The sequence below is a fragment of the Notamacropus eugenii genome, chromosome 4 (genome assembly GCF_028372415.1).
Source record: "Notamacropus eugenii isolate mMacEug1 chromosome 4, mMacEug1.pri_v2, whole genome shotgun sequence".
NCBI lineage: Eukaryota > Metazoa > Chordata > Mammalia > Diprotodontia > Macropodidae > Notamacropus > Notamacropus eugenii.
This window is the reverse complement of record NC_092875.1, coordinates 80,981,596-80,995,925: the sequence shown is the minus strand read 5'-3', so window position 1 is coordinate 80,995,925 and position 14,330 is coordinate 80,981,596. Positions and strand designations below refer to the sequence as shown.

Below are 14,330 nucleotides of genomic sequence, written 5' to 3'. Positions count from 1 at the left end.
GGGTCAGTAACGCCAGCGCTGGAATTCGAACGTGGACCTCGGGCTCCGCAGGGTGGCAACTGCAACTTGGGTGACCAGAGCCCGAACCGCGAGAATTAGAGGCGGGACTGGGGAGACGCAACCGTAGCAGCGGGCGGGGCGGCCTTCCCAGCGGCCTAGAGAGGCCAGAGCGCACCGGGCCTCGTCCGGTCCGGGCTAGACCGCACTTCCGGTAGGGAGCTGGTCTCGGGGTTCGTCGAGGCTGGCGCCTGTCGGGCTATCCCGGGAAGATGGCGAGAGCTTCGCGCCTCCGGCCGGAGGCCTGAGGGGTAGGCGGGGCCCGCGGGGAGGGACGGCGGCCGAGAAGGGTCACGGGGCCGAGGCGCCCATCGAGGGGACGACCCAAGCACCCCGTGCTGTGCTCGCACCAACGGACGATGCACCCCCTGCGTGGGGCCTCTCCCAGCCTCCCGCCGGCGGGGACTTCTCCGGGAGACTCCGAGGGGCTGGCCTGGATGGGAGGGGCGGAGACCAGGGTGGGCAGGAGGGTGGCTGCTCGGCTTGGAGGAGGGAAGGGAAGGCTGAGAGGCGGGAGAGCTTGAACTTGCTGACCCCCTCCCAGGGTCTGAAGGGCCGCCACGTGCCAGGGTGGGAGTTACAGAGAGGAGGCAAAGTCGGGCTGGAGGACGTGTCAACTCAGCCCGCATTTAAGTGCCCGGTGTGTGCCGAGCTGGGGATACGGAGAAAGGAGAAGGCAGCCCCTGCCCTCCGGGAGCGCCCAGTCTAACGGGAGAGACCACGGGCAGACAGCGGCCTACAAACAGGACAGACAGGAGAAAAGGAGCTCGTCACCGAGGCAGGGAGGACTGCCTGGGGCAGCGGCGGGCTCCCCCGCCCTGGAAGGCGGGAGGAGCACTTGCTGGGACTCGGCGTCCTCGAGGAGACTGCGGGCTCAGGTCTCCGGGGGCACTTGGCCGAACTTCGGCACAGACAGGACACCTTTTCCCAGGCTTATCTCCGCAGGCCCTACTGGAACTTTGCAGAGCCCCGGAGGTGTCTCTCCTGACCTTGCGGGGTCTGTCCGCGGTTTGGAAGGACCCACCTTCTTTCTCTGGTGGACCGGAGCCGGCCACTGAGCTGAACGGGCGACCCTACCTGCCTCCTCACGTCCCTGGGCTTCCTCCTCCGCATCCTCTTAAGTGATACTGAGTGCTCTCCACCCACCCTCTTCCCTGACCTCCTCATGCCCTGCCATGTTCCCAGCGGTTCCTAGATCCCAGGATATGCTCCGCCACACCGGCTCTAGAAAGGGAAGGAGATGGAGGTGGTGACCCAGGGAAAGTCTCTGAAGCCAGCCCGGGTCAGGTGTCCCTTCTTGTCCATAATCTCTCACCTGGGACTCCGCCTTGACCTCAGCTTTGTCAAGTGTCAGGTGCTCTTTTCATGATCCGCAAAGAGATAAAAAAAAACCCCTCAGCTTTCTGTAGTACTTAAAGTTTTGCAGAAAAGCACTTTCTCCTAAAAAATGCCTGTGAGCCTACCCCAGTCTTTCTCTCAAACTACCCAATTACTAATTACACTCAGATACAGTTTACATTTCCTCATATAACAGTTTATCCTTACTGAATCCCTCGTAATTAGTCTTGGATGTTTATATTTCTCTTCGATCTTGTATGTCAAATTTTCTATTAAGTTCAGGTCTTTTTGCAATAAAATTGAGAAAGTCTAGCAATTCATTGAATATCCTTTTATGTTTTCCATTCAGGATTATGCTTAACTTTGCTGGGTGTTATTTTCAGTTGCGACCCCAGTTCTTTTGCTCTTTGATATGTAGCGTTCGAAGACCTGCAGTCTTTTAGAGTGGTCACAGCTAGGTCTTTTGTGATTCTAATTGTGGGTTTCACTATATTTGAAATGTTTTTTTCTTGTTCCTTTTAATATTTTCTCCTTGAGCAGGGGGTTTCAGAATTTAGCTGTGATGTTCCTGTAGGTTTTCCTCATAGGATCTCTTCCAGGTGGTAATCAGTGTATTTTTTCTGTTTTTACTTTCCCCTCTTGTTCTAACATTTCAGGACAGTTTTCATTCATTATTTTTGTATTGCGGTATCAAGATTCTTTTTTTGATCATAGCTTTCAGGTAGTCCAATTATTCTTATGTTTTCTCTTCTTGGTCTGTTGTCCAGATCAGTTGTTTTTCTAATGGAATATTTCATATTCTCTTCTATTTTTTTCATTCTTTATATTTTGTTTTATTATCTCTTGGTCTTTTACAATTTCACTGACTTCCCCTTGCCCAATTCTAATTTTTACCAAGGAGTCACCTTTTCTTCCCTAAGATTCTGGATCTTCTTTTCCCGTTAGTTAACTTTCTTTTTATATAATCTTCTTGTTTTTCTTGGATTGTCATTTTTTTAAAACAAAATTTTTCCTCAATCTCTCTCATTTGATTTTTAAAGTCTTTTTTAAGTTCTTCTGTGAATTCATTTTGGGCACGTGAGCATTTGATGTTACTTTTTGAGGTAGGAGAGACTTTATTTTTGCTTCCATATGCTCCTCTGAAGATGAACCCTGGTCTTCTCTAGTCCTATAGTAACTTTTCCATGCTTGGGTTTGTCAACCTAGAAACTCAGTTGGAAGAAAAGACATCAGGCTAAAGGCATGTGTTATTATTTAATTAATTCTCTCTTAAAGATAACGGTTGTGGTGCTACAGAGCCAGGATCAGGACTGGCTGATTCAGTACAGAAAGTGACTGTCTTAATTACATTTTACCATGAGAAAGGAGCTCTCTTAGTTGAACAAATTATAAATTTAGTAAGACAATTAACAAAGTAGTGTCAATTGGTTTTATAATCCCACGCTGTGTGAATTTCCTTTCTGTAGCATATGTCTCCGTGACATACGATAAGGAGAAGATCCCATCACTCTGGTGGCAGACATGCTGTCATGAACAGGACCTTGAAGTTGCGGACACAAGAAAGGATATCTTAACAGAGTTTGACAAAGTTGAAATTACAACCCAGGACATCTGTGTTTTTCCTCATCACTAAGATGCCAGGAGAACGGTCTGGTAAGGAAGTTACTAAGTCAGTCCCATTTGCTTTGCTGACACCAAAAGGCATTCTCTGAGTTTACTTAAGATAACAAAGGAGACTATTAGGTCCAGGCTCTTCTTAATTCAAACTCTGGCCTTCACTAAAATCTAAAGTTTATATCAAAGGATTATCAAGGTCCAGACTCTTCAAGTTCTGGCCATTACTAAAATCTAAAGTTTATATTAAAGGATTAGCCGGTTCTTTCTTCTTTGCCTGCTTTTTTTTAAATTTATAACAACTTGTAATCACTTCTAGTCCTGGGTGTGGTGTTGGTGGAGGGGGGAGGGGAGCATGCTTCTGGCCTTGGGTCCTCCTTCAATTCTCCCCTCTGGCCTGGAACCAAAACCAAAGACTCTGCCCTCCTGTAAGTGTCCGCAGCCAACAGTGTCCCTTCCGCACTACTTCTGCACTCAGGCCTGTGCTGGTTCCTTCTTGTCCAAGGCCACATCTCAGCATCACAGAGCAGGAAGATTCTGGCCTCTCTTATCAGCACAGGTTTCCTCAATCTTCTGCCCAGCTTCCTGCCCACACTGTCCAAGAAGTCAAACAGGCTAAGTGATATGTAAATTCCTATTGTTCCTTTAAAACTAGCTGAAGCTAGCTTAACCTGTACATACAAGGAACCACAATGCAAGTTCTGACTGAAAAAAGAATGACCAGGCTTAAATATGTTTTAGGACATTCCCAGGATGTCTGTGTCCCTTAGATTTATGGTCCCCATATGTTTTTAACTATACAATGAGAAAGGAATTTTCTTAGTTGAATAAGCTGTAAATACAAATTGACAAAACAATTGACAAAGTAGTGTCAGTTGGAATTCCCTGGAGATCTGTTTTTCTCTGTCTCTGTATACCAAGGTAAGAAAAATCCCACCACTCTGGTTGCTGGAATCCTGTCAAAAACAGGAAGAAAACTCCTTGCTAACCTTATGTGGTCTTTGAAGTTGCTGACACAAGAAAGAGCATTTTTAGAGCAAAGCTAAGCAGTCAGTTTGATTAGTTTAGGTTTTGACTCTTATTGAGGTTATTAAATTATTATTAAATGATTATCAATATAAAGGCAGGAATAGCTAATATATGCTTTACAGACCACCATATAATAAAAATAGTAATTGGTTTAATGATCCACAAACAAAAAAACCAAACCCAAATACAGACTTAACAGTAAAATCCTAAATAATGAAAGAAACTAAACTAAACTAACATACCAAGATTTCTGCTAAAGCAGCCCTTAGGAAAAAGTGTATATCTACAATTATACATTGACAAAATAGAAACAAAGATGATTAACAAACTATAAATTTTTGAAAATTTAAAAAGCCACCAAATTAGCACAAAAGAGGAGATGTTAAAAATTAGAAGAAAAATAGGTAAGTTGGAAACAGACACATGATGACAAATAAAACAATTAAAAGCAGAAGCACATATACACTAAAGAATCTTTGCAATATTAGATTCTCTTTCTTTCATCCGGTAGAACAGATCTCGGGGTTGTAATAGGAACATATTTCAGATGTCAGAGACATTTGCAGCTATATCTGCGTACTCTACCTGGAAGGAGTGGAGGCCTCTAGGCCTCCCAGAGGGGACTCTCTTTGGACAAAATGCTGGAGAATTATTAGATTTGAACTCAGTTTAAGGTTAAGCTTCCTATTTCATCTGAACTCAGAGATCAGACTTTTTATTTGCAGAGTTTCTACTCTTTGTATCTGGGCTATATGATCTGTGAAAAGTAGGAAATGAGCAACCTCCTTTAGCTTTCTCTGAATTTTTCCCCATTCCCTAAACTTCTCTCTAGAAAAACTGGCTTTCTGACCAGGCTAGGGACTCTTTTCAACATCCATTTCAAAACTCTTCAGAGTTAGGTCTTTCCCACTGTTTTAGAAGGAAAAAGACACATAAACCAGTTGTTTCTGGGAAGCTAAATCATTAACTCCCTCAACAAGGGGAACATAGTTACAAGGCTTCTCTTAAGGGCATTCTTTGCTGCTAATCTGTGCACCTACAGCCGTTTACTCTTGTGTCAGAATTGGGCTTCCAGGACATGCACTGGTCTGAGATGTGTTACATTTCTCTCAGTGTGGAACTTTACAGGATCTCCATGACCTAAAGGTGCCAGAAGCATTCTATGCAGTTACCTATGGAAATTGGCAGAGCCTCAGGAGGAGACAGTGAACTTGTGTTAGTCCATAAAGAAAGAGAAGGAAGTCAAGACTGAGTGGAGCTAGATGAAATTGCTTACAGGGTGAGATGATGAGCAGGCTGGAGCCAAGTTCCCCCAGGGAGTATGTGCCTGATCTCATTCTCTATGCAATGGATAATGCAGTCCACAATCAGGTAAATGGCAGCTAGTACCATTATGCCATATCTATTGTTCTTCAATTTATTTTAAAACTTCATCAATAGTTATATTTAGGGCCTCTATCATCTTTTTGATTAGTGAATTACACACATTTTTATTACATGTTCCCTAAAACAGGACACTTTTTTAAGCTAAACATATTTTTTGTGTGCTTCAAACTATACATTGTAATTCTGGGATTTGATGAGAAAAGTTATACTATACCTTTCTATCCTTGTGTTTTTATGCATCCCAGTCATGTCTTTTTCAGCCTTTGCAAGCCTGACAAGCTATTACAGTGGCTCTTTCCTAGGTTGTAGAATCACAGAGAGAACTTCATAATTGGCAGGCATCTAAGAGATCATCTTCTCTAGCCACTATTCTAATAGGAGTGCACAACATTCTCTACACGGATTTCTTAGCCTTCTCTTTAAAACATCCTGTGACAGTAAGTCCACTATCTCCCAAGGCAGAACAATCTACCTTTGGATAGCTCTCATTGTTAGGATTTTTTTTTTTTTGCACCAGACTCAAATCTAATTCTTTGCATCTTTCCCCTACTGCTGCTAGTTTTATCCTCTGCAATCAAAATAATTCTAATCCTTCTTCTACATAACAGCCTCCCAAGTACTTGAAGGGCCCTATCATGCCCCCAACCTAAGTCTATTCTTTTTTGAGCTAAACTTGCCCAGTTTTTTCAGTTGATTCTTATATGTGGTGGGAGTTTAATACTCAAAAGTCTATCATTTTAGAAATAAAAATTGGATTACATTTAATCACATTGAATCACATCTGTAACTTTTCTTCTCACTCATCTGTACTCTCAAAATTTCACTGCAATCTCTCTTCACTGTGTCTTAGACTCCTACAAATTTAGAACTGGAAGGGACAGTTTGGTCCCATAGAATATGTACGTATATGTGTTCTCTACATACATTAATTTAAATTCTTCCATTAAATAAGTTGTAAAATGTTAAAAGAAAAAAAAAATACAAGTGAATAACTACTCCCCCATTTCCAATCTGTTTCCATGGCCTGCTGATTTCACCTTTGCAACATCTCTCAAATATGCCCCCTTCTCTCCTCTGACAATGCCACCACCCTGGTGTAGGTCCTTCATCACCTCACATGTAGATTGTTGCAATAGCCTGCTGATGGATTTGCCTGCCTCAAGTCTCTCCCCACTCCAGTCCATCATCCATTCAGTCACTTAAGTGATTTTTCTAAATTATGTCACCTCACTACTCAACAAACTCTAGTGGCTTTCTGTTGCCTCCAGGATAAAATATACAGTGCTCTGCTTGGCATTTAATGCCCTTCATAACTTAGCCCCCTCCTACCATTCCGGGCTTCTTCCTCCCCACCACCTACTTTTCAATCTAGTGATACTGACCTCCTAGCTGTTCCACAACTAATACACTATCTATTTGCTCTGGACATTTTCCCAGGCTGCCCTCCATGTCTGCAATGCTCTCCCTCCTCAACTCCCCCACTGACTTCCCTGGCTTTTTTAAAGTCCCAACTAAAATCTTATCTTTCATTGAAGGCCTTCCCCAATCCCTCTGTTAATTATTTCCTATTTATTTATATAGCTTGCTTTGTGTATATTTGTTTGCGCATTGTCTCCCCCATTAAACTGTAAACTTTTTGAGGGTAGAGACTATCTTCTTTTTTTTTTTTTAGTATCTTTACTGCTTAGCATAGTGACTGTCACATAATAGGTGCTTGATAAATGTTTATTTATTTAAATGAGATAATATATTTAAAGTACTTAGTGTAATACCTGATACATAGTAGATGCTATAGAAGTGCTTATTCCCTTTCCACTGCCTTCCTAAGTGTTCTTTCTTGAAGATAAAGATGATCTTCATTACATCTGTTCCTCATTATCATCCTAGTATCTAGTACACAGCTTTGCTTGTATGTCTTTGAAATGTTGATGAAGTCTGTCCATATCAGAGCTCCTCATTTCTCCTCATTCCCCAGTCATATTTCCCATCTTTTCCCATGGGTTCTACTTAGTCTATGGACTTGCTTTGTCCACTGTGCTCAGCATTTCTCCCTCTACTTTGGTTCCCCACTTCACTCTTTTTTCCTCAGACTTGATCTAGTGGGGTGATAGTGGAAAGAAAGCTACACTTAGAGATAGGTGAGACCTGGGTTTGCATCAATCTCATCTCTGACATTTACTTTTTTTATAACCTGAGGGCAAGTCATGTAACCTCTCTGAGCCTCAGTTTCTTCATCTGTAAAATGGACACAGTACTACTTGTAAGGATTGTTATGAGGAAAATGATACAAAAATCTGAGTTGTATTATTGATTTTAGCTGACATTTATATAATTCTCTATATACATTAATTATCTTATTTGAGTCTCGCAAGAACCCCATCAATACCACATCTTCTTAGGAGGCATTTGTTTCATTTGGATTAGCCTGTTTCTTCCCTATTTCCTTTATTCCAGAATAAGGTATGAATAACACTTGAGTTTTGTCTTTATTGTTTCAGATTGTGAAGACAGAACTGAAAAAAAATCACCTGTAAAACAGGACATTTTTGAAAAAATGGAATTATGGCACATGATGTCAGAAAGACTTGAAGAGGATATTTCCCTGGAATCTGGGTATGAAGAAGCATTTGAATATCAGAGCAGATTTGAGGGAGATTTGGAAAACTTCAGAGGGGAAAAATTAAGGAAACTCTTTTTCCAGGAAAGAGAGTTCAGACCAGTGGCACTGATCCATAAGAAAGCCTCCACTGAGGAGAGAGACCAGGAAGGAAGTGGTTTTGATAGCAGCTTCAACCTGAATTCAAACCCTAGTAGGCATTTGAGAATTCCTACAGAAGAAATACCTTATCTTTGTGGTGTATGTGGCCAGAGCTTCAAAAAGAATTCAGACTTAATTAGCCATCAGAGAATTCATACTGAAGAAAAACCTTATACATCTAATGTATATGAGACAATATTCAGACAGAACTCTAATGTTTTTGTATATCAAAGAATTCACAGTGGACAGAAACCCTTTCTGTGTAAGGAATGTGGGAAAACCTTTAGTCAGAGCTCTAACCTTATTGATCATCGGAGAACACACACTGGAGAAAAACCCTATAAATGTAATGAATGTGGAAAAGCCTTCAGTTTGAGTTCAAACCTTATTAAACATCAGAGAATTCATACTGGTGAAAAACCTTATGAATGCAATGAATGTGGGAAAGCCTTCAGTGAAAGTTCTAACCTTATTAAACATCAGAGAATTCACACTGTAGAAAAGCCCTATGAATGTAAAGAATGTGGGAGAGCTTTCAGTCAGAGCTCACACCTTATCAGACATCAGAGGATTCATACCAAAGAGCTGCGGTATGAATGTAAGAAATGTTATAAATTCTTCTATGCACAGTCATCTTTTATTCAACATCAAAAAATTCATACTGGACAGAAACCCTATGAGTGTAATGAATGTGGGAAAACTTTCAACCAGAATTCTAACCTCATTAAGCGCCAGAGAATTCACACTGGTGAGAAACCATATGAATGTAATGAATGTGGGAAATCTTTTAGTGTTCATTCATCTTATATTTGACATCTTAAAATTCACACTGGTGAGAAACCCTATGAGTGTAATGAATGTGGGAAAACATTCAACCAAAACTCTAATCTTACTAAACACCAGAGAATTCATACTGGTGAAAAACCCTATGAGTGTAATGAATGTGGGAAAACCTTCAATCAGAATTCTAATCTTACTAAACATCAGAGAACTCACATTGCACAGAAACCCTATCATTGTAATGATTGTGGAAAAGCCTTCAGTATGCATTCATCATTTCTTCAGCACCAAAGAATGCATAGTGAAGAAGATCTTAATGAGCAAAATAAATATGAAAAACTCTTTGAGTGTAATGAATGTGGGAAAGCCTTCAACCAAAGTGGAAACCTTCTAAGACACCAGAGATTTCATACTGGTGAGAGGTCCTTTGAGTGTAATGAATGTGAAAAAGCCTTCAGTCTGAGTTCTAACCTCATTAAACACCTGAAAATTCACACTGGGATAAAACCCTATGAATAATGAATGTGAAAAAACATTCAGTGAGAGCTCTAATCTCATTAAACATCAGAGAATTCACACTGGGGAAAAACTATGATTATAATCTCACTGATTGCTCAAAACATTCATCATCATAAAATTCATGCTAGAGAACCCGAATAATACTGATTTACCATACCCATTCAACATAGGATTCTTAAATATAATGAAATTTGGAAAGCCGCCTAAGCTTTTAGTCAACACTCTAAACATATTGAGCTCCAAAGTAGCCATATTAGAGATAACCCCTGTAATAAAATTGCCAATTCATGGCTTATTTTTGCTAATTCAGCTCACAAGGATATTTTGTTGACTTCTTAGTAAGCTCCCCTTGAAATTTGTATTTTTTATGTGTGACTTTTCCCCAAATGAATGATAAGTGGCCCAGTGCTAGAATCTTTGTGAATTTAATAAAAATCACAATATTTTAGAGTTGGGAGGGACCATAGAGATCATATAGTTTAACCTCTCAATTTTACAAAAGTGATGACTGAGGGATATAGAAATTTAGTAGCCTGCCTCGATTCATACCGGAGGCAAATAGCAGAGCCAGGATTCAAACCTAAGTCCTATGACTCCACATTTCAATTTTTAAAATAACTTTCAAAAAAATTTCTTTTTAAAATGGAGTATTATGCTATGTTACACTATATCTTCATTATAAAAAAGTATAAAGAACAAATGTGATTAAAACAAGTAACCTTAGGCCCTTTTAAATACTGAATTTCAAGATATCTTAATATGATTTTCTAAAAGTTATATTTTAAAAATACAATAATAGAATAACTGACAGTTTTATAAGTCTTTAAGGTTTGCAAAATGTTTTACATACATTATTTCATTTGTCTTGAGTAACAACCCAATGAGGTACAGACTACATATTATTTTACAAGATGAAACAGGGTCAGAGAGGATGTGGCTTATCCATAGTCTCACAGCTAGTACATGTCAAGTAGTATTCAAAACCAAGTCTTCTTGACTAAGTCCATTACTACACCACATTGATTTCTTAATGTTAATTCTTAACATTCCTGTTCCTTTATTCTCATATCTTCTCAGATGAAGAGACTTATTTTCACTTACTATGATAAAACAACTTTCTCACCTCTATATACATTTTGTTTTCAAAATGTTTTGCTCTGTTAGAAGATTCATTAACTTCCCTTAACTGAGGATTCTTATATTTGAATTCACTGCTAGGACCATTAGGCTGCTGGAAATAACTGGTATTGTGACATGTAGCTTCACTTAAGTCACAGAGTACAGAGTAATCTAGCGGGGAGAAGGAAGTGAGAAAATAACACTTTCTCATTGGAGAATAAGGGACATGAAGAGAGTTAAAAAATGATTCCCTAAGCTGAAGTCAGGGTAGTTCTGAAAGAGGAGGGATAAGGGCTTTGATATCAAGTTGGATTGACTCCACATCCATTATTCTTTAATTTAATGGTTCCCAGAAGACTTGGGTTCAAGACCTAGCTCTGCTACTACATAGTGTACTTCGAAATATGTGTATGAGAGGAAGGGTGGAATTTGGTATCTCCTTTCTCCGAGCTAACTGATGTAAAGGTGACAAATAACAGAGCTAAGGAGCATTCATCCAAATGTGAAACAATTCATTCTGTCATCCCTTTGTGGATAAAGTTCTGAATTGGAAGTGGAATTTGGCACTGGCAAACCTTAGTAATACCCTTTGAACAGTTGAGGAATTCAAAGTAGGGATCAGCTTTATAGAGTGTGACCCCTGTACCTCTGCCAGAGGGCAGAAGAGTAGAAGAGTTTCTCTTCTCATCATGCCACCACCATTACTACCATTAACCTTGATGTCCTGTAGTGGAGTTACTTGCCCAACCCAGTAGGAAACACCACATCCATCAGGAAGTGGAGTTCAGAGTTGAACATCCAAGGATGTAAACAATATCTCATCTCTGTTACATCAGCTGACTGGGAAGGAGGGCAAGGAGACAGACTCCCATCCCCTCACATACCTCACTAGCTCTATGAACATAAACACCTCTCTGAGCCTGTTCCCTTATTTGTAAAATAGGGATAATAATATTTTACCAACCTTGCAAAGTTGTTGCAGGTAAATCACTAATCCTTAAAGCACTATACCAATGTGAAATACTACGATTACTAGTACTGTTACTAATAAATGACATATAAAGGATCCAAAGCATTTTGTAAATCCTGAAGTACTATGTACATGTTCTTAGTTGGACCAAAGCACTGGAGCTTGTATCAATCCAAGAAAGCTTTGACATAAAGTTCTACGTATAAGATTAGGGTTATATTAGATTTTGAAGAAAGGGTGTCTTGGGCATTTCTTTTCACAGTTACCCTAAAAGACTATATATATGTGCATATGTATATGTCTATGCACACATATACATATACAATATATGTGAATATATATGTGTAAGATATATATATATATATATACATATATATATATTCACATTGGGGAAAAACAATTCTCATTGATTGCTCAAACCTTATACATCATCATAAAATTCATATATACAGACACATATATGTACATATATATACACTAGTTAATGATATTTAACTATTTTAACAAAATGTATATTTTCCTATTAAAAGAAAAAAAATAACTATATTGTCAGCTCTGTGTTTATTTTGTGACTTCCCTCTTAGAATGTCTAACTTTGTTATATAGTTCCCACCTGGTGGCAATATACCCCAATTATAATAGCAGTTTCCAATGATACAACTATTAAGTGACTTCATTCTGTGTCTAAGTTGTCAAGCCTCTGTCCTTTGAGCCTCATTTGGCTCAGGCCCTGATAGCTTCTATTTCAGCCCACAAGTACAATTTGTTTTCCTTTTATCTCACTCTCAAGGGTTGGTAACCTTTTTTGGTGTGTCATGGACCCCTTCTTGGAATGTTTTTAAATGCATAAAATAAAATACATACCATTACAAAGGAAACCAATTATATTGAAATAACAAAATATTTTTTAAAAAGTTCATAGATCCCCCTGCATCAAAGGAAAAAGTCAGAAAAAAGGATGTAGTTTTCCTGAATCTATAATCTGTAGTTTCCCTCTCTAAAATGTCTACTTCTGCCAGAGAGAAGACAGTCTAGTAGTCCTAGCTCTGCTATTAGGTAGGCAAGCTGTGTAACCTGACCCAATTCACTTCTTTCTAGATTTCAGGTTCCTCAGCTATGAAATTAGGGAGTTGGGCTCTATGATCACTAAGTTCCTTAATAGTTCCCTGATCTTGTGAAAGACACAAAGCAGCAGAATATACCTACCAGCATAGCTGGTCCTTCAGTCAGAAGTGGGAATATAAAATTGTTTACCTCACACTACATCTGCCACCTGCTTTTTTTGCACATCATGGTTTTTACGATTCCTTCAGAGCCCATGATTAATTTTCTCCTGTAAAACCTTCCCCAGTTGTCTCAGATTCCTCCTTCCTCTGAGCTTCTGTAGGGCCTATTGATGTTATTCATTTGGTACCCTGAATATATTGCCTTGTATTGTTGGCTATCTGTTTGCATATGGAGAGTTAAAAGTTTGTACTTGGACTGCTATACCCATGTTACCACTTAAGATTATTACAGCAAAATGTACAAATGTTGCCCTATCAGGCTGAAATTCATAGCTCTGCAGGAAGCTGTTTCCCCACCCTGTCTTGAGTTTGACTCCCCAACATACCACCTTTTTCCTGGGAAGTCTCCTCAACTGTTGACTTCAGTCTCATTGTACAGACTGTCCAGGTGATCTCCAGCAGTTAGAGGAACTTCTCATGCTGCTGAATTATCTAGCTAACTATGGCAGAACCAGCAGAGAAGTGAAGAGAGTGGTGTAAAGGGGGAAATAAATACCTTATAGATAGTTAACATCCAAGTAATTTTCCTACTTCCAATCACACCATGTTTGGCATATAGTAGCTTCGCTATGGTATTTATTGCTTATTGAATATATGAATACAAGCACTCGTCCAGCCTACGATTTGAAGGATCCATTTATCTTTTAGAATTTTTCTACCTTAAAATAATAGTTATTTTGGCCAGTAGCATCCTAAATTAAGAAGTTGGACCATCCAACCCTGGAGGAATTCTAAAATGGTTTCAGCATCCTAATTCAGTGAAAACAACATTGATAGGAATCTTGAAGGAAGCTTTAGTTGTTATTCTGATAAATTGGAATTTGGCTTTGTTTCTAATAATCCAAGAAAATTCAGTGTTTGAAATCATAGTAAATGTGGTACAGGGAGTTGGCCAGCTCCAGGTTTCATTACCCTGCCATTCATTTCAATAAACATTGGGTAAAACGCTTTCTATATGACTGGCAAAGAGCTTGATTGTCCCCCAGGAACACAAGAATACAGGGAAAAAGACCCCTGCTCCAGGTAGCACAGTAATAAAATGGATGAATGAGGCCTTCAGATTCTCAAAAGCTAATAACAGGTTCTTATTATAGAAACCCCAGCACAGGATGCTACAGAAAAGCTAACAGTCTTATATCCAATATCTGATTACTTCATGGATCTTTCTATTCAGAAAAAGGAAAGCAAACCAATATTCCTAGATCGGTTTTGCAGAAAGCCACCAAGGGGAAATGACTCCCCCCAGGTATGCCAAAGTTGTTTCAAAGATACTATTCTTAACTATGTGACCCTCATGGTAATTACATCACTTTCCACAGTAAAAATTGTAAGGTAGGAATGATGAAGAACTTTGTATAAACACACTGATATTCACTCAGATCTTTGTGATTAGTTATTGTGTTACACTGTTTAGAAAATACATGTCTACATATTCAATAAAATGTTTCATATTATACATCGTACAGAGATAGAG

General features: G+C 39.5%; 1 protein-coding gene across 1 annotated transcript in view; it reads left to right on the top strand.

The window, feature by feature from the left end:
* LOC140500181 (uncharacterized) overlaps positions 1-11,973 on the top strand; it is a 60,569-nt gene extending 48,596 nt beyond the window's left edge. Inside the window, 1 exon segment of the mRNA XM_072602536.1 lies at positions 8,423-11,973. Within this exon segment, the coding sequence (XP_072458637.1) occupies positions 8,423-9,481 (1,059 nt within the window). The 3' untranslated portion in view covers positions 9,482-11,973.
* Positions 11,974-14,330: the final 2,357 nt, after the last annotated feature.